Source organism: Prosopis cineraria, unplaced genomic scaffold, assembly GCF_029017545.1.
Source record: "Prosopis cineraria cultivar Desert tree isolate PC_DT_omini unplaced genomic scaffold, ASM2901754v1 PC3, whole genome shotgun sequence".
Taxonomy (NCBI): domain Eukaryota; kingdom Viridiplantae; phylum Streptophyta; class Magnoliopsida; order Fabales; family Fabaceae; genus Prosopis; species Prosopis cineraria.
In genome coordinates this window covers 3,889,716-3,911,144 of record NW_026555334.1, presented here as the reverse complement: position 1 = coordinate 3,911,144, position 21,429 = coordinate 3,889,716, and the positions used below count along the sequence as shown (strand labels likewise).

Genomic DNA, 21,429 nt, shown 5'->3' with positions numbered 1-21,429 from the left:
AAATAAGTTGACACCCTCAAGGCCTGAGTTGAATTGAGATTTTTTTAGTCCATATAAAATTAAGTTGAGTCCAACTTAACTCACATTTCTCCTATTCAATATGGGACAACCTATATGGTTTAAATCGGCTCATATTTCCAACTCTACTTGCAAGGTCTCAAGCTACTAACCAAAAATTTTCAAGTTCTTATAGTAATTTGACACAATTTTTCAAATATTAGATAATTATTATACAAATTACTTGTAAACTTTATTATACACTGAAATGTTTGCCTGATAAGTTCTGATGGAAATAAATGGAAGAATGGACGTAGGGAGCATAATGTCACGTTTTGTCATTTTTCACAAGGTCTGGAGTGCTCCAGAACCCTCGAGAAGGCTCCCAGCTAATTTTAAGAGTGCTAGAGAGTGCAAGAACATTCTAGAGAAGCCTATACAACTCTAGCCTCAATATTTTAATATTGTCTCTAGATTCTTCCATTTAAATATCTAGATATTTGTTAAGAGAATTCTAGAGAATCAATTGTAACCGTAGGATAGATTTAATCTCCATCGTCCATTAAGGAGGTGGGAACATTCTAGATCCAAGGGGAGGCCTGTAAATACTTCACCCCTCCTCATTTGTAAATCATCCTTGAGTTCTCAAAGCAATAGAACTCTCACATTCTCCAAACTCTCTCTACTCTTCTTTGCCCTCAAGCTTTTCCTTTCCTCTACTTAGCCAAGTATCCTCCTTTCATACAAGTCAGGCTTACTTAGCAACTTTCAGTGAAGATTGTCTAAGTACCACACGGGTCGAAAAACTAGCCCCGTGACAGTTGGTATCAGAGCTCGGTTCTGCCGTTGTGCTTGAAGGAAGGTATTGTACGATGGCAACTGAGGAAGGAAACGTCGTTGGCACGGAAGCACAGGAGCAAGCTCATGCGCAACAGGAGCAAGCTCACCCCAGGTCCAAGCGAGAGCGAGGCCGGAGCAGGGCACCCGCAGGTGAGTCCCTTGAACCTCGTGTTGTTAGCTTGGAATCTAACATGGAGGAAGTGAGAACTACTATAGGGGGACTCGACGATCAACTCAACAATCTCATCCAAGAGAATGCTGAGATAACGCAGGCTGCCAAGTTGATGATTGCAGACCTTAACGATGATTTAGGGGAAGACATTCGTTCCCTCAGACGTGATCTCGCCGATCTCGGCAAATATGTGAGAGATGAGGTGCGAGGTCTACACTCTCAAATGGATGAGATTCGTCATGAATGGGAATATCATCGCTGTGTGAGTAGCCCTATTAGTGGTAGTACTTCAAACGCCACTTCTCAGGGACTGAAAGTGCCCAAGCCGGCCATATACAATGGGGCACGTAGTGCCATAATTGTGGAGAACTTTCTCTTTGGCCTAGAACAGTACTTCGAGGCCATAGGAGTCTATAACGACTTGATCAGAATCAACAATGCTTCAACTTTTCTCCGGGATGCAGCCCAACTATGGTGGCGCAGAAAGCATGCTGAGCGAGAGAAGAGCATCTGCACTCTCAACACATGGGAGCTGTTCAAATCAGAACTCCGCAAGCACTTTGTTCCCCACAATGCTGAGACAGAGGCTCGAGGTAAGCTTCATAGGTTGAGACAAACTAGTAGTATTCCTGACTACATTAAAGAGTTTACTACTATCATGCTCAAGATCGAGGACCTGTCCAACAAGGAGGCTCTTTTCTACTTCATGGATGGACTTAAAGACTGAGCGAGAGTAGAACTCGATAGATGCAAAGTGCAAACTCTAGATGAGGCAATTGCTGCTGCTGAGTGCATAATCGACTACTCCACCAAGTCCAAAAAGCCTAATCCTGGTAATAGTGGAGGAGACAAAAGAGGACAAAAGAAGAACTCTGATCGTAAGGATGGTGGTAGATTCTTTGGTGGGAGTTCTAGACAGGATAAACCACTCTCAATCAAGCGTGATGCCTCAAAGTCACCGAAGCCATGCTTCATGTGCGATGGTCCACACTGGACTCGTGACTGCCCCAACCGCAAGGCTATGAATGCCTTAGTTGCTGAGATGAAGGATAGCCGGGACAAGGAGCAACAGATCGACCTTGGTTCCCTCCAACACTTGAATTCCTTGACTGGACTCTTTTTTCCATCTAAGAAAGAAGAGAAAGGTCTACTTTATGCTGATCTTGCCATTCAAGGCAAGTCCGCCTTTGCCATGCTCGACACAGGAGCATCCCACAACTTCATGGAGGCTGAAGAAGCTAAGAGATTGGGTATCCAACTCAACAAAGGAGAAGGCACCATCAAGGCAGTGAACTCCCCAGCCAAACAAGTCCTTGGGATTGCCAAGGATGTGAAGGTGAAGATCGGGGACTGGCAAGGTACGTTAGACTTTACTATTGTCCCTATGGATGATTTCAAAGTTGTATTGGGACTTGCTTTCTTTTGCAAAGCACATGCCTTCCCTATTCCCGAAGCCAAGTCTATGGTGGTCATTGACTCTAACATGATTCGGGTAATCCCCTTGAAACGCTTGGAGAAATCCAACCTTATGATTTCTACCTTGCAATTCAAGAGGGGTCTCAAGAACTTAGAAGGGTATATTGCCACTGTACGTTCATTGGCCGAGGAAGAGAATGGCCCAACCAAGCCACGGGAAACCTTGCCAGCTTGCATCCAAGAGGTGCTACGGGAGCACAAGCACGTCATGCCTGACGAGTTGCTTAAGAAACTACCCCCTAGAAGAGAGGTAGACCATCAGATCGAGTTGGAGCCTGGTACCAAACCACCTGCCTTGGCACCTTACCGCATGTCACCTCCAGAACTTGCTGAATTGAGGAGACAACTCCAAGATCTCCTTAATTCTGGGTACATCCAACCATCCAAGGCCCTATATGGTGCTCCAGTCCTCTTCCAGAAGAAGAAGGATGGTTCGCTGCGGATGTGTATTGACTACAGGGCCTTGAACAAGATCACAATCAAGAACAAGTACCCGATACCTTTGATTGCCGACTTGTTCGATCAGCTTGGAAAGGCCAGGTACTTCTCTAAGCTTGATCTTCGATCTGGGTACTATCAAGTATGCATCGCCGCAGGTGATGAGCCGAAGACAACCTGCGTGACGAGATATGGAGCATTTGAGTTCCTTGTCATGCCCTTTGGACTGACGAACGCCCCGGCAACGTTCTGCACACTCATGAACAAGTTGATCCACCCTTACTTGGACCAGTTCGTGGTGGTATACTTGGATGACATTGTGGTGTACAGCAAGACTTTTGAAGAGCATACTCAACACTTGAAGAAAGTCTTCCAGGTACTCTCTGATCACGAACTCTATATTAAGTTGGAAAAATGCTCTTTTGCCAAACAAGAGGTGGACTTCTTGGGGCATAAGATCAAGGATGGGAAGCTCATGATGGACCCAACTAAAGTGCAAGCTATTCAAGAATGGCAACCGCCCACCAAGGTCCCAGAGTTAAGATCATTCCTTGGTCTGGTGAACTACTACCGACGGTTTATTAAGGGGTATTCAACTATCGCTGCTCCATTAACAGATTTGCTCAAGAAGAATAAGTCTTGGCAATGGTCACAAGATTGCCAAGATGCTTTTGAAAAGCTCAAGCAGATGGTCGTACAAGAGCCTGTTATGTCCTTGCCCGACTACTCCAAGCCGTTTGAGGTACACACTGATGCCTCAGACTTTGCAATAGGCGGCGTGTTAATGCAAGAAAGACACCCTATTGCGTACGAGAGCCGAAAGCTCAATGACACGGAGAGGCACTACACGGTACAAGAGAAAGAGATGTTTGCCATCATCCATTGTCTACGAACCTGGCGTCATTACTTACTTGGGAGTAAGTTCACTATTATGACAGACAATGTTGCTACGAGCTACTTCCAAACACAAAAGAAGCTCAGCCCAAAGCAAGCTCGCTGGCAAGATTTTCTTGCTGAGTTTGATTATTGGTTGGAGTACAAGCCAGGCAAAGTGAACGTGGTGGCAGATGCCTTAAGCAAGAAAGCCGAGTTAGCCACTCTCTCAGCAAGCATGCCCCATAATGACTTCCTTGAATGAATCAAGGAAGGTATGTCTCAGGACTCAACCGCAAGCAACTTAGTAAAGCTTGCCACCGAAGGCAAGACTCGAAGATTTTGGGTGAATAATGGAATACTCTACACCATTGGGAACCGAGTCTATGTGCTGAAATAGGGCAACCTTTGAAGGGATGTCCTAAAAGAGTGCCATGATTCCATATGGGTTGAACATCCAGGTATGACCAGAACACTTACTCTCGTACAAAATCATTTCTATTGGCCACATATGCAAGACGATGTCGAAGCATATGTGAGAACTTGCTTAGTGTGCCAGCAAGATAAGGTTGAACAACAACATCCTGCTAGTCTACTCGAACCTTTGCCGGTGGCTGAGATACCATGGGAGAGTGTCTCCATGGACTTCATAGTTGCTTTCCCTAAGTCTGAAGGATGTGGGAGTATCATGGTGGTGGTTGATAGATTCAGTAAATATGCCACCTTTATACTAGCCCCAGCAGATTGCAAGGTTGATGAAGCGGCACGCTTGTTTTTCAAACATGTCGTGAAGCTATGGGGATCCCTCGCAACATCGTCAGTGATCGAGATCCCCGATTCACCGGGAAATTCTAGAGAGAACTTTTCAAGCTCTTGGGGACAGATTTAAATTTCTCAACAAGCTTTTATCCTTAGAGCGATGGACAAATAGAGCTAATCAACGCTTTGTTAGAGCTCTACCTTCGACACTATGTGAGCGCTCATCAACGAGATTGGGCTAAGTTGCTCGATGTGGCCCAATTCTCTTACAACTTGCAGCGAAGCGAGTCGATAGGTAAGAGCCCTTTTGAGATAGTTACCGGACAACAACCTCTAACCCCCAACGCACTTGCCACACCATACAAGGGAGACAATCCAGCTGCCTATAAGTTTACCAAGGAATGGCAAGAAGCCGACGTTACTCGTGCATGCCTGGATAAAGCTTCTCGAAAAATGAAGAAGTGGGCAGACAAGAAGCGGCGCCCCATTGAGTTTCAAGTCGGTAACTTGGTCATGGTTAAGTTATTGCCGAATCAATTCAAGTCACTACGCAAAGTCCACAAAGGCTTGGTCAGGAGATATGAAGGCCCTTTCCCTATCATCAAACGTGTGGGAAAGGTTGCGTACCAGGTACAACTCCCTCCCAAGCTTAAGATTCATCCTGTCGTCCATGTTAGTCTCTTGAAGAAATACTATAGAGATGAAGAAGATCCATCTCGAGGTATCTCTAAGAGAGCACCAACAACGGTCGTCACCTAGTACGACAAGGAGATAGAAGAAATCCTTGCAGATAGGGTGATCAGAAAGAGAGGAGTTCCCAACTATACTGAGTACTTAATCAAGTGGAAGGGTCAACCAGACTTTGAAGTAAGTTGGGAACCTGAAGACCTCCTGTAGCAGTTCACTGACCAAATCCAACGATACAAGGAGGAAGGCGCGACGAGGGCGTCGCGAAATCAAGTGGGGGAGAATGTCACGTTTCGTCATTTTTCACAAGGTCCGGAGTGCTCCAGAACCCTCCAGAAGGCTCCCAGCTAATCTTAAGAGTGCTAGAGAGTGCAAGAACATTCTAGAGAAGCCTACACAACTCTAGCCTCAATATTTTAATATTGTCTCTAGATTCTTCCATTTAAATATCTAGATATTTGTTAAGAGAATTCTAGAGAATTAATTGTAACCGTAGGATAGATTTAATCTCCACCGTCCATTAAGGAGGTGGGAACATTCTAGATCTAAGGGGAGGCCTGTAAATACCTCACCCCTCCTCATTTGTAAAATACCAAATTTAAAATTAAACATGATCGGTCACTAAATTAAATATGAAAAACTGATCTCTGGGAGGCTAACAAGATTTTCCACCACTATAGATACACCCATCATGGAATGTTCCAAGGAGACTTGTATGTGTAACATAAATATCAGAGAAAATAATTAATCTTTATCAGTAGAAAAGTGCAAACTAAAGGACTTGGTATAAAATAAACAATCCTACAGAAAGTGTTATAACTCTTGCATAAATAATCGAAACATCAAAATTACAAAGTTGCAAAGATATGTTGAATGGTGTGCGAAGTTCAAACACATGAACTACAATACTTCATGCATGTCAGTAACAGCAACACATATCAGTAACTACATACCATGTCTTGTTTGTTGGCATAATCCAATTTGCCACCGTTGAGCATTCATGCATAAAAATTGCTTTATGGATCGAAACAAGAGAGTGACGGAGCCACGGGTACTTGGAGGGAAATTACATGTATGTGGTAAATGTTTTTATATTTTACACCCTTTATTTTAATATTTTAAATTTTAAACTCATTTTATGTTACTTTTTAACTTAGACCAAGAACTAAATTTTTTTAACTTAAAGTCTAATAAATTTGAGCCCACAATTTCACCTTTAATTTAAAAAAAATAGGAAAAAAAATGGAATAACTTACATGGCTGTTGCTAGAACTGATAATTTGGGTTGATTGAGCTTACTTGAATTAGATTTAAAGTATCTTACTATTTAAAAAAGTTCATATAATCAAGCTTAGCCCTAATTTTTTTCGACTTGATTTGAACTAGCTTGTCGGGCTTGGCCAAAATTACTGCCTATACATACATGTAGAGCTAGTAATTCCAACACTTGGGCTCAATTGGGGTTAACTTATTCTCATCCGACTTAAATTATCTTATCTTTTTAAAAAAGTTCATATAATCAAATTCAATCTTAACTTTTTTCAAATGGATTTACACTGACCTGTTAAACTTGGTCAAAATTACCGGCTCTAGCTATTGCTATACCCACATTGTAAATTTATTATCTGGTAAATTGTCCGAGCAATGAATTGTGCTCGTTGCATATAGGAAGCTTCGCTTCCACTCCTCGCATGTGAAATTGTTAACGAGTCTTGATTGGCTATTATTGGCTTACTACAATGCACTGTTCTGGGTACACAAAATTACAAAACATGTAACTTCACAAAGCTTTGACAGGGTGAAGAAACTATATTACAAACAACACGGCATTGGATAATAAATACGCATTCTTGCGAACAAATGCATGGTGTGCTATTTTTTTTAAAAAAATATATTTTGGGAGATATTCAAAATATTTATAAGCTTAAGAAAATATTTAAAAAAATCATAAAAAAAAAGAAGAAATGCACACCGGTTATTTTAAAGAAGTGCATGTGATCCAAACCTATAATAGGGACTAAACACCGGTTAGTTTACTGCAGCGAAAAGATTTTGAAGGGAATAAAAATAGGTATAAAAAAAACTGGAAGAATGAAAATTGTGAGAATTTGGAAGACGTCCCGGATTCTATCTGATGTTACTTACCAACTAGAAAGAAATGAAACAGAATATATTTTAAAAATAAAGATAAAAATAAAATAATAAAAAAAGATAGATAAGCATATTTATAAAGAAAATGAGCAATTTAATTTTTGGAGTTAAAAATTATGATTTATGATATTCTTAAAGAATATAATAATTCTCACATTTATAATAAATTAATAAATTTTATCATGTTTATTAAAGAGAGGGTGATTTAGTTTATTTTTTCAACCTATTTTTTTAGTAGCCAAATAATACTTAAATCACATAAAAATTAGTCTTATATTTATACACAGCAAATGACAACACACCGAGAGCAGAGAAAAGGAGGAACTTGACGGGACTCGTGAAAGAAGTTGTTTGTTTATTATATGTTTCCATCCCATAGAACTAGCACCCACACCCTCATATTTAGGGGTGCAGTTAAAAAAATTTATTAAGAAGGATTGAGATGATAAAATATATATAATAAAAAAATTAAATTTATATATATAATTTACATAATATAAATATTTTAACATATATATTTATATTTAATTATATATATATATTATTTTTTCAATTAACTCATCAATTTTTCATGATATAAAAATAATTAATTATTATGTTTACAATTAAATTTTTAACAAATTTCTTTTTAATATAAATTATTATTAAATTGTGAAGATTTTTCATTTTTTCCATGAGTATTGGATGATTTAAACGCGTTCTTTGGATTTAAATTTTTTACAATCTAAAAATATATATTACTTAATTTACTATTTAATTATTTTAATTAATAATTATAATAAATAAATATATCAATATGATAATCATGTTTAATTATCACAGCTTTTTTATGTTGACAATATCTGAGTGTATCATAGTAAAAGCCATTCGTATAATAAATTTTAATAGCTTGGTTATTAAAAAAAAAATTTTAAACATAATTTTTGACCCCTATATTTTACTTGTATTTTACCATCGATCTTTGTACTTTTTTTTAATGTTTTTGGTTCCTATATTTTTATTTTTTATTATTTTATGTTCCTCTGTAAGCAAAGTATAGAGACTTTGGAATGATATAAAATGATAAAAAATAAAAGTATAGGTATCAAAAATATCAAAAAAAGTACAAAGATAAATAACAAAATGTAAGCAAAGTATAAGGATATAAAATTATGTTTTTTTTTTCTAGAAGAACATGTCTTAACCATAACATCTTAACTTTGGATAAGTATTTTATGGTAGATATCAAGCATATAGCATTTAATATTTTGAAATTTTTGCTACAGTGCTCGACAAAATTTGTTAGTAATAATTCTTATAACCTTTTTAATTAAAATGAGAGTAAAATCAAATGACATCAATATCTTAAGAGCAATTGTAGCATTATCTTGTTGAAAATAAATAAATTCTATAATAACTATATCTTTGAGCTACTAAAACATATAGATTATGCATGCAGAAAAAATTACTATAAAATTAAAATGAAAATTTCATATAATATTTTAAGGCTTTTATGTAATACCAATTTAAAAAAGTCAAAAATATATAATTCTTATACTTTATTAAAAAAATTAGGAAGTCATAGTCCCTACTAATCCCTTGATTCTATCCTACTTGTATTGTGTGTGAAGGTTGATAGATAATTGTTTTCTCGAATTATAAAGGGACTAAATTAGACATGTAAGCTAGAATATATATATTTTTTTTTGGTAAAATAAGCTAGAATTTTACTTATAAATTAAATAGACTCTAAGCAGAAAATGGGCTTGACACAAATCCTAAATCTAACGTCTTCCACTCACATTATTTAGAGATATTATTCTTTCTCTTTTTCATATTAGGCACTTTGTTGTAATTACATAAACATGATATCTTTATTTTGAGTATTTGTATTAAAAATCTTATTACATATTAATATAAAATAATCATAAAACTGATTTATTTTTATATTGACTTTGTGCCTGGAACTAAATTACTTTGTTGATAATAATGTGGCAAGAAGTAGTGGCTACCATTGGCAAAGGTGAAAGGAGAAGTAAGCAAAACAAATAAAAGAATGGATGAGAGGAAAAGTGGAGAGCAAAAGATAAATGATAATTTTGTCTTAAAAAGTTATTAACAAAGGATAGTTTGGTTAAAAAAAAATCACTTCCAGAAAATAAGGACTATTCTTTTTGTATGTCTGCTAATGGAATGAGACTTACTTCAAATGAAGTAATAGGCCATTCTATTTTCGAATTAGCTTATTTCAAACATTTAAAAAAGCCACTCCTTCCCTCAACCCCATTCCATGGTTCCAAACAAGGACTTATATGTGTACTTCATCACTATCTATTGAAGTAAGCAAGTAATTTCATCAGTATTAAAGAGCAAATACATAAATATGCAAAGCATATGATCAAATAATATTAAAACATGCTTCGTTAAACAAAAAAAATAACCACATGGTCTTTGTACAAATTTAAAAATTAAGTTCAGAACTCAGAACTACAAGAAAAACAAGTACAAATACATAACGTTAGGTCATTAATATGGATTTTCATTATTTGCCTTTTTTATAACTTTCCTTTTTAGGGTATAATTTTTTTCATTTCCATAAATCTTGTAAGAAGTTTTGATTTATCATTTGGATTAGACAACTCTTATTTTAATTTCTTTAGAGCTTTGAAATGACTTTTTTACGACCTCACCCAATCGAGTCTCGTACCTGCTTGGATAGGTTTCGCAATCAATTCAAACAGATTTAAAATCATGGTTCTGGGGAGAATGCCCAACATGCCCTCTTCCCCATAAGTCAAAAATTTTTTTAGTACAAGACCAAAAAAAATCGGTGCAAAAAAAAAAACGGAATCAAGTCATATGAAATTTCATAAGGGAGTGATAGCTTGACAGTGGATCATTAAATATAACAATATCAAGGTTTTTTTGTGAGAGTTGATGAACAAGAATTTTGGCATAATTATTTACTTCCCTAAACATGTGATTGAAAGTAATAATCCAGTCTTTCATGATAAAATATTTAACTCTCTTAATATTTTCAAAAATGGAATGATTATTAAGGATATTATGTTGAATAAGAAGGGAGCTTTTATGGAATCAAAATAGATATTAATTTTAATAAATCTCATATTTTAACAAAGTTGAAGCTCTTCTAAAATATCCAAAAATTCAACCACTATATTTGATTGACATCCAAAATGTTTAAAAAATTTCTTAACTTAATTACTTTTATCATCTCATAAGTCAATTTTGCTTCCACAACTTGGTTATGAATGAAGCTCCTCTCAGTAGCTTCTTATTATCAATTATCTAAGTGAGACCATATGAGTTGATAGAATTTTGTCAGACTTTTATAACTGTACAAATATATCCTTACATCACTTTTCTTCCATGCAAAAGGACATATGTGAATTCTCCCTCATAAAGGAATGTGCATTGTGGGGCCATTATATATCCATTTATTAACTTATTAATTTTATTTAAATTTAAATATATTCATTTATTTTTTATTTATATAATTTAAATTATATTTATATATTTAAGCTATAATTACAATATAATATAATTTAAACTATAACTTCAGGTAAGTTGCACAACGCACAGGCAGAGCCTTAATTATTGTAAATTCATGGAAGTGTGCAAGAAGAGCATCACTTGAAAGAAAACAATTTCTTAAATAATGGTGCTCAAATTTTTTAAAAAATTAGTCTTATAGTTGTCAATTATCCGGATACCTTAGGAAAAAAAATCCAAACACAATTATTTTATAATATAATTAATTATAATTAAAAAGTTAAAATATATAAAACTTTTTTAAATTTGATGTAATTACATATGACCCTTTCACTTTTAAACATTTAAAATTAACTCCCTTAACATTTAATTTTATTTTACAAAATCCCTTATAATTAATTAATTCTGTTATATTATTAGTAGAGTTTTCCATGTGAGATTAATCAAATACCCATGGCATATGACATAAAAATATTTTTATTAATTTTTAACAGAATTTAAGTAGAAAAATTACAATTCTATTATTCTTTATAAATTAAAATAACCTTTTGTATTAAATAAGTGAAAATAAAAATATTTAAAAGTTATAATTGATAAGAATTGTATAAATAAAAATTTATCATTTTATGAAAGAAAACTATGCAGTATTAATAACAAAAAATGGATAAAACAAATACAAAAATAAATATTAAAAATAATATAATTTTTATATACCTATTATTTACTTACGTAAAATACTATATAAGCTTCTATATAGCTTTTCTTGATCTAACATGGTAAATTCTGTTAATAACGTAACAAGGTAATTAACATAGGGGATTTGAAAAATAAAATTAAAGTTATGAGAGTTAATTGTAAATTTTTAAAGGTGCGAATCATATGCAACTATCTCAAAATTCATGAAAGGTTTTATATATTTTATCATAATTAAAATTAATCATATTAATTAGTATTTTCATCTTCAATTTTATTTAATTGAAATCCAAATACGCTTCTAGTAGAACAAAAATTTTCACCATTTTCAAATTCTACACTTCTTATATTAACAAATTTACCCTCATTATGAACAATTTTTATTTGCATATTAACTTCTATATTTTTTATTATTTTGTTTAGGGTCATAAATATAATTTTGCAAAAAATGTTGGATAAGTCTCAAGAGATTTCAAAGTAAATTATCAAATTTCGTTGTATTTATTTATCACTTTCCTATTTCAATACGATTTATTTGTCATTCTGCATTTAAACAAGCTTATAAAAAAAATGTAGATTTTAAAAGGGAGAATATTAGTAAAAAAATCGAAAAAAAATTAATCTATTAAAATAATTTTTAACAAGTAAATTTTAATAAATTAATAAGCGCCGCATATGTTCAAAATCTTTATTAGATATTAAATTTTTTTTAGGTTACATTTGTTGATATTTTCTGGGGTATCACTATTGTTTCGAGACGCTCCCGACATCCATTGCATTCTTTCTCATTTCCTTTGATTCCCGTGTATCAAAATTCAAACGTGATCAAGTCATTCATTTGGAAAGTAGCTTAAAAGTAATTAGATTAAAAGTTTCTTTAAATATTTTGAATATTATTCAAGTACAGCAATAAAATTTATAAGCATCTTGAAAGGATTTAATATTTGTTAAGTTGAAAAATTTGATAAAATTGATATCTATTCTGACTCTATAAAAACTCACATATTAATACATAATGAATTTTCTATAAATCACTCTCTAATTATGATTATTAACAAAATTAAAGATCTTATTATAAGGGATTGAATGATCACTTTTAATTATATTTTTTAAAAAATAATTGATTGGCTCATCGACAATCCAAACGTTCACATTTTTCATACTCTGCATTTTAGTCGTAAAATTTTTCTATAAGCTAACATGATACATTTTGTCACTTAGCACGTGCCCTACTATTAAAAAATAAATAAATAAATTCAAATGTGATTTTAAATATGCAATGGCATTACAGTAAAAAATAGTTAATACGGAGGAGAACTGGACAAGTGTAGGGTGAAAACGAAGCGAGTGGCGGGCGAAGGAGAGCGCGCCATATTCTGATATTCACCTGCCAGTCAATTTCATATCTGTAGGATTTGCGAGTGACGGTTGACGAATACGCCATACGGTACCAAATAAAAAGGCATTTTTCTTCCCTCGCACTCCACTCTCCTCACTCAGTCCTCACACACACAAACAAGCTGCGTGCAGAGAGATCCTTCGTTTCGCTTTTGAGGCTTTCGAGAAGGTGAAAAATGGTCAGGCTTCAAGGCATCATCGTTGTTCTGGCTCTTATCTCTGCTATGGCGAGCCTCGGTGGCAAACCTGTTGGAGCTCAGGTTCGCCATGTCGTCGGAGGAGACCGTGGCTGGGATCCATCTTCCGACATCGCCTCCTGGTCTTCCGGTAAAACATTCAGAGTCGGCGACGAAATCTGTGAGTGTTTCGTTTCTTTTTAATCAACGAAGTGAGATTTTCTTAATTCATTCTAGTTATCTTTTTATTCACCGATTCTTTCCTTTCTGTGTCATTTGTTATAAGTAGATTCTTCAATTCAACTGTTACTGATTTTCGGGCTTTATTACTACATAACTTAACAAATTAAAGCGAGAATTTCGTAAATCTCCTCTAGTTATCTATTCATCGATTCCTTTAATTTCTTCTGTCAGTTGTTGTTAGGAGATTCTTCAATTCAACCACTACTGATTTTCAGGCTTCAGTGCTGCATATTTTTATGTTATCAACAGGTTACTGTGATAATTTCGTAAATCTACTCTAGTTATCTATTCATCTATCATTTTCCTGTGTCATTTGTTATAAGGAGATTCTTCAATTCAATTCTTGCTTAGTTTCTGGCTTTGGTACATAATCTTTCGTTGGTCTTCAATAAGGTAAATAACGTCGTCCTCTTTTATCAAATTTTTGGCCTCGGAATGTGAATTTGTTGTGGATTCACTGCGATGGTTTTATCGTTCAGTTTCTCTTCATGATCTTCAGGAAACAAGAGTTTAGCAATTCATTTCTCTGATGTTCCATTGTTTTTAGGAGTTTCTGACTCTGTCCAATTCCTAATCGCCATTTTTCTATTTTGTATTTTTGTGACTTAAATCGCCACTTTTCAATTTGTGCATGGTTCTTTGGCTCTACAGAAAAACTGGCTTTAAATCCTTATTGGCTTGTTTGCGCCAGAAAGATTGACGAGTGTAATCCATGGATGCTAGTTTCAATGAGACTGTTAGCCCACAACAACCATTTCCAATTTTAGAGGATTAGAATTAGAATATTAACTTACTTTTAACTAGTACTTTTTTCTTTATTTATTACAAGTACTTTTTTCTTTGGGAATCAAATTCATTCAGATTACACATCAAGCTTCAATCAGACAACGCACGGCCTCTGTATTTTCCCGAGGGGAAATACAATTAATAACTCAAACCTCTTAAAAAGTATATCAAAATATCTGAAAAATTTAGAGTTATTATCAAAATTAAGAAATTTATAATAGAATTTAGAGAATTTATTTTTTGTTTAATAAATATAGCTGTGAATAATTTATAAATTGACTTTCTCAAAAATTAGTATAAACTTTTTTATTATGAATTCGTAAAATTTGATCATTATTTCTATATTTAACACCTAAAAAATATTTATAATGTAAATATGTTTAAACGTTATTTTCCTTTTTATATATATATATATATATATATATATTACATATAAACTTCTCTGTTTTCTGCTTCCCTTCCTTTCTTGGAAAGAGCGATCAACTATTGGCAAAGTCTCCACTAGATGAAACTTGAAACTTTAATCTTCTTTTTTTATATAAAAAATTAACAGAAAATTTAAAAAGTAAAATAATAAATGAAAGAATATCATTTTTTTGGATTGCAGCTCTCGAGCCTGTGTTTTGAAGCTTGAAAGTTGGAACATAACAGCAAACCACTTAAGACAGAGTAGCTCCAATAAGGAAAAGAATGTCACAACCTCTTCTTATATCTGCAATGGCATGGCAGCTTTGTTATAATTAAATGTACAATTTAGGAGTAGTTTTAATATTCTGATTATATAATTTTTTATGTTGAATATTTTCTCGAAAAATGTGAATGACGAGGACATTCTGTTGCCTGCGGGTGATTGCCTTATGGGCAGGGCTCACCTACTCTGTGGCGCAGGGTTTAGTGGCTGAGCTGCATAGCAAGGAAGAATATGAATCGTGCGATTTGACAAACCTATCAAGATGTACACGGACGGTTTGCACACTATCCCGCTTGAAAAGGAAGGAATAAGGTACTTCGCAAGCACGGATGCCGAGAACTGCAAGAACGGCCTGAAGCTCCATGTTCACGTTCTCCCAAGAACCATAGACAATTCCTCCATGGCGACTATTTCCACTGTCCCCAACAAAGCTGTGGCGGATGGGCCCTCTTCACCTTCTGGATCAGCCCATTACCGTACGAGCTCTCTTCTGATGCTGCTTGTTCCGATGCTTTATGTTACTATGGGCTTCGCTTATTGATTTTTGCAAAGCCCCTTTATTTCACATATTGATGCGATTGCTGCTTCTAGAACAATCTATTGAGGGCTGAAAGTAAGTAATTTTGAGAAGGTGGAGTTTGTATATGTGGCAGCGTCTTATTAGACTGAGGATTTTGGCCTTTGCTTTTTATGACTATCTGGGTTGTTGGAAAATTGCTAAATGTCAGATTATTACTGTTTGCAGATTCGTGTATTTCCTCTTGAATACTGATGAAATCACTTGTTTGCATCAATAGATAGTAGTAAAGTAGACGTGATAAGCAAGCATCAGTTTGCATATTGAATAATTAAATACGACACAATACCTATGTCCGTTTGTTTATATGTAATTGTTTATATTTGAAATCAATAAATCAATTCATTGAAAGGTAAGAAATCAGTGTATGAATGATAAACCAAAAAATGTATGTGTATGTGTGTGTAATGTTTTTTTTTTTTTCTTCTCAGGCACTTATTGGACAGGTAAAAAAAGGCTAAAACATAATTAGTACAAATTTTCACGAGACTTTTTCTTTTGGGTTCTTTTGGGTCCACCTTTAAAGTTCAAAAGATTCCTATTGAAATCATGGGGTGGAGTGGGTGTATATCCTCGGCAAATATGACATATCTATTATATCCTCCACGAACGAAGCTATTTGATATTGGTTTTTCTTTTGTTTTTTTTTTTTTTTGTTTTTGGAAGTACATACGTGTTACATGTAAACAGCTCTTCACAAAATTCGGTAGATCAATTGCTTATAAGGAAATTTAAAATAATTCCAGTTGAAAATGAAAGAAGTATAACATAATTTATAGCTTCCTTTGGTAGGAAATGTGAGTGTTAAAAAAGTGTTTATTTTTTGTGATATGTCTATTATTATAATGAAAATATATATAAATTTAAATTCTAAAGAAAGTAACATTGTCCATATAGACATATCATAAAAAAAAATTCTTTATATTTTTTTCATTTTATTTTTTTGTAAAATATAAAAAAATTTCTTTGTTAAAAAAAGAAGCAAACTTTAAAAAATTTCTAGATATTTTAAAGAATGTAAATCCTAAACAATTATATATAAAAATTTGTTACCTGTATGTTAAAAATATAAAAAAATATTATTTCTATATATGTTATTCTCATATAAATTAAAATTTAAAAAATAAAATGTTCTGTATTATAATTTGTTATTTAACTTTGTATTTTAGTGTAAAATTTATTATGTTTATATCTATACAAAATATGAGCAACAAATAATATATTTCATCAGATCATTTTTATATAAATCTTATATTTGCTATTAAATTTTTTACCATGGATCGCACATTTATTTTTCTATTAGAAAACCACATGATATACAAAGCGTAACATTTTAACATACAAACATATATACGATATTTAATCCTAGGTGATGCATGAGAATCTTTTAGTTATAAAAGATAAAATAAAAATTATAAAAATTTAAAAATGATTTTAAAATACTTAAAATTTAAAGTAAAGTATATTGTCCTCTCTCTATTTTATCTTAATGTATATACTTTTTTTTTATTTTTAAAATCTATACAAACATCTCTAAAATCAATATATACAAATACAAGCAATTTTTTTATTTTTAAGTTTGGCTAAAGTATACTTTTAATTTTTTAAATTTATAAAAATTTTAATTTAATGTTTTAATTTGTAAAGGATTTTTTTAATCCTTTAACCTTAATATTATTAATTTCAAATGATTCTTTTTTGTTTCAATCATTGTTATTTTAAAGAAATTAAACTTAATATTTTAATATTTAAAAATTTAATGTAAAAATTTATTGAGATAAAACGAACAGCATTAATGTTAAAGAATTAAAAGGTATCTTATAAAGTTAAAGGACTAAAGTAAAATATTTGTAAAGTTAAAGGATTAAATATACTTTAACTTTTAAATTTTTATTTCCATCCACCCAATCATTAGTTGACAATTAAATCATAATGTTGAATTAAAATAATTTTTAAATATAAATATTATCTAAAAATTATTCATATTACCCCAAAACATTTAAATGATATATGCTTTTAAATTTTTATTCATTTTTTAAATCTAATAATTATAAAAATTATTTAATAATCATTTTAAACTTGAATATATAATTTTCTAAAAAATTTTAAAATGTAGTATGTGAAAAAACTTAATAAAATATGAATTTTCTTAGTTAATTAATGCAAAATGAATTCAATATAATAAAATAACTAATTCTTATTTTTATTTAAAATGTAAAATTTTAATAAAATAATTGTAAATTATTTTTAAACACTTACCTGTATCTTTTATTCTATAATTTATTATTTTATACATATAAAATTTTAAAGTAATAAATTATTTTATTTATTTATTATTTTTGCGTGAATTAATTTCGAAATAACTCATCCAGTTACTATGTACTTTTTATACTTTATCAAATAAGTTTTTTAATTAATAATGTGTATTTTTACCCATGAAGTATTCTCCGGAAAGCACCCCACACCCAGCATTCTTTGTTAAATTACCCACATCTACTGTTAGAAAATGCTAATTAAACTTCAGCATTAACTGTTGGGAAATTTAACAGTAAAGGTAAAAATGTTACATTTTAATTATTTAAGGATCAAATTATTTTGACCAATAGTTTAGGGTGCTGGATGTTCCTTAAAGCATACTTTAAAGCGCAAAAATATACTTCTACCCCTTTTTTTTTTATTACATACGTGTGCACCGCGCACGATCTACTCCCTCTATTAAAAAATAAAAATTATTTTTAATCAAACCTTATTCCTAATAAATTAATTATTTACTTTCAAACTAACCCTATTTTTTTATATTTACCCCTATTAAATACCCTACAATAAATATAAAATCATTTATCAATAGGGGCACTTTTAAAAAAGGGAATGATTATACCTCAAATATCAAAAATACTTATTTTTAAACATTCAATTCTCAAAAAATATCTTATATTTTGAACGGATGGAGCATGTATATTATTTTTTACTGAGAATCTTACAGCCACCTCTAATTTTTATTGTGGATCTTATATGATCTTTTAAAATATGAAAACTTATTATTTTTTACACCTTGTTTAAATTTTAAAATTTACAAATTCAACTATATATAACAAAAAAATTTCTCCACTTCTAAATAAATTTTATTAATTAAATTATGGGTTTATATTCACCCCACATTTTTTTAATGATATGTCCCACGCCCATTATTCTTTATTGTGGGTCTTATGTACACTTACTCTTTTTTTAAATTTAAGGAACAACCTCTATTTTGTTTTGTGTTACCGGCACACATAATAAAAAATATCAATATTTTTTAAAATTTCTCACCTCCTGCAATTTGAAATATAATCTAAACTTATTTTTTTTAAAAAAAATCATTGCCCATGTATTTAATAGGTTGAATGATAACTTATTTTATTCTCACATAAACTATTTTATGATATGTTACCTTATGATAATACCAAATATATAGAAAAATTTGTTATCTCAGACTATGTTACCCCCATATCCCTCTTCTGTTTTAAAAAATTGGCTAAATTATTTCTTTAATCCTTTAACTATGTGCAAGTTTTCATTTTATTCTCATTTTAAATATACTTCTCTGGTCTTATTTAATATAATATTTGAAATAAAATGTCTTACAATTTTTATTGGATGGAGGATAATTATGCATCCAAATATGATGTGATAGAACGATGAGATTGGGCGTGAAATGTGCCTTATTTGATAGTCATTGTATTTTTCTTTCTATATCTAATTTACACTCATTTGATTTAGTGTAAAAGATCAGAATTATAAGTAGAAATTCCTTCAAAAACTTTGAAAACCCAATATTAAAAAGTTAGCAATGGATGTTATTAATCTAATAAAACTTAGTCATCTAGGAAAGGTAGTCTTTAATCCTTATTTAATGTGATTATGAAGAGCATCTATATCAATATTCACGTTTAGAGTAAGAAACTTGAATTTAAAGTAGAGAAAATGATAATAAAATTTCTTTGAATTATGTAAATAACATTTTGATCCCTCAAAATGTCACAATTCTCTTGAAATCTTTAGAGACTTTTTTGTTATTAAGGAATTAATGTAAAAGATCAAATTATCTTTTATTGAAATAAAAATCCCAAACCTCAAGGCAGATACTCTGTACCTTGAGTCACAAGTTTTGTTTTAAGATTTTTAACTTTTCTTTCTAAAGTCTCAAACATTAAACAGCAATTAGTAAGTTCACATTTAAATCTTAATATTCCTCAAGTGTTACAAATATTAATTGATATTCATAAGTTTTGTTTTAAGATTTATAACTTTTCTTCTTAAATTTGCAAAAATTCAACAGCAATTCACAAGTTTACATTTAAAATCTTGATATTCTTAAGTGATGCAAATATCAATTGTCATTTATAAGTTTTATTCTAATATTAAGAATTTTTCTTCCTAAAATTGTAAGAATTCAACAATAATTCGCAAGTTTACATTTAAAATTTTGATATTCTTCAAATGTTACAAATATTAATAGCTATTCATAAGTTCTATTCTAATATTCACAACTGTTTTTCTTAAAGTTTCAACAATGCAATAAGGAATTATAGTTTATCAATACCCTACAAAATTGACTAAATTAGTAAAAATGATTTTCCACATTAATTAAAAAAATAACAACTTTCATTAATTTAAATGATAAGAAAACTTTAATAAGTGATAACTATCTAAGGTTTTATTGACAGTTACATAGGTTTGATAGACTACCCAACATACATGATTTACAACTTTCAAAATCATGATCTTGTACGATAGGAGAATGAGAGTTTGGATCTAAAAGTGAGAAGAATTGCTTCATCCTACATTTACAATCTATCTAACTTCACGTGTCATTTACATTTATACTGACAATCATAACTTTAGTTACTAAAATAATAAGTATTCTATAGCAAATGATAACTCTTTAGAGAAATTAATATAGTAACTTACATTGGTGCTTCTTCAATTGTTGTTTTTCTACCGTCATTTTCTTTACAACCTATATACATATAACTGCTTCCAACATTATACTCAAATAGAATAGTAATTCCACAGTCATCAACAAGGTCTTTGAGGATCCTTTCATCAAAGCTCACAGTGTATTTTATGTCACTAAAATTAGTGTCAATGTCAAAATAAGATGATATCGTTATTTTCAATTCTTCAAATATCATTCTCTCTCTTATTAGTTCTACACTCACACTCCCCTATCATATTGTATTTTACTTTTATATTTTTTAAAAATTATCCCCTTATGTGGCAATAACAAAACAGTTCTTTTCTAAAACTAGAAGCAGAAGAAGAAGTTATTTCTCATATCACCCTGAAATAATGAAATAGGTGTTAAGGTCTAATTTTATCTCTATACTTATGTTTTAGGAGCGTTAGGCACTTTATACTCTTAAGTGGGGTAATTTTACCCTTGAACTATTTTTTCGAGGAGCAAAAAACCTGTCTATTAATGAATTGTTGACTCTGTCATTTTATGCTGATGTGACATGTTTATGAGGCCATGCATAGTGACAGGTAAGACTGTAATCATGTTTTTTGGTGCCAATTTACCTCTGAACTATTTTTTCAAAAGCACTGAGTAATCTAAAGTTTTTTTAAGAGCATTGGTACCTTAAAATTTTATTAAAATAAATTAAAATTGAACAAATACTGCCAAAATATTAAATACTTTTACATTTAATAATTTAAATATTATTATTTATAAATTTTCATTCAAAATTTATAAATTACTTTTTAAATATTAACAATGCAAATTAGCATTTTTTAAATTTATAGATGACTTCTCATTTTTTATATATCAATTTTTAATCTTTTTTCTGAGACAATGCCCAAATTGTTACGCTTTTTATACATGTCGAAACTTACTTATATTTTTAATATTGATTAAGTTCCTTAACTTTTTTGCCAACTAACGATTTTTCTCAAAATATTGCACTATTTAAATTTAATACTCTCTGTATATTGCAGT

The 21,429-nt window shown here is 31.5% G+C and overlaps 1 protein-coding gene and 1 pseudogene across 1 annotated transcript; both read left to right on the top strand.

Moving 5' to 3' along the window:
- The first annotated feature begins 869 nt into the window (after nt 1-869).
- On the top strand, nt 870-4,061 carry LOC129304486 (uncharacterized). The gene is made up of 2 exons (XM_054944163.1): nt 870-1,602; nt 1,747-4,061. Exons 1-2 carry the CDS (start codon nt 870-872, stop codon nt 4,059-4,061), a joined length of 3,048 nt encoding a protein of 1,015 aa, XP_054800138.1.
- Nucleotides 4,062-13,023: 8,962 nt separating this feature from the next.
- Nucleotides 13,024-15,616, top strand: LOC129306591 (mavicyanin-like; annotated as a pseudogene).
- The last annotated feature ends 5,813 nt before the right edge of the window (nt 15,617-21,429 follow it).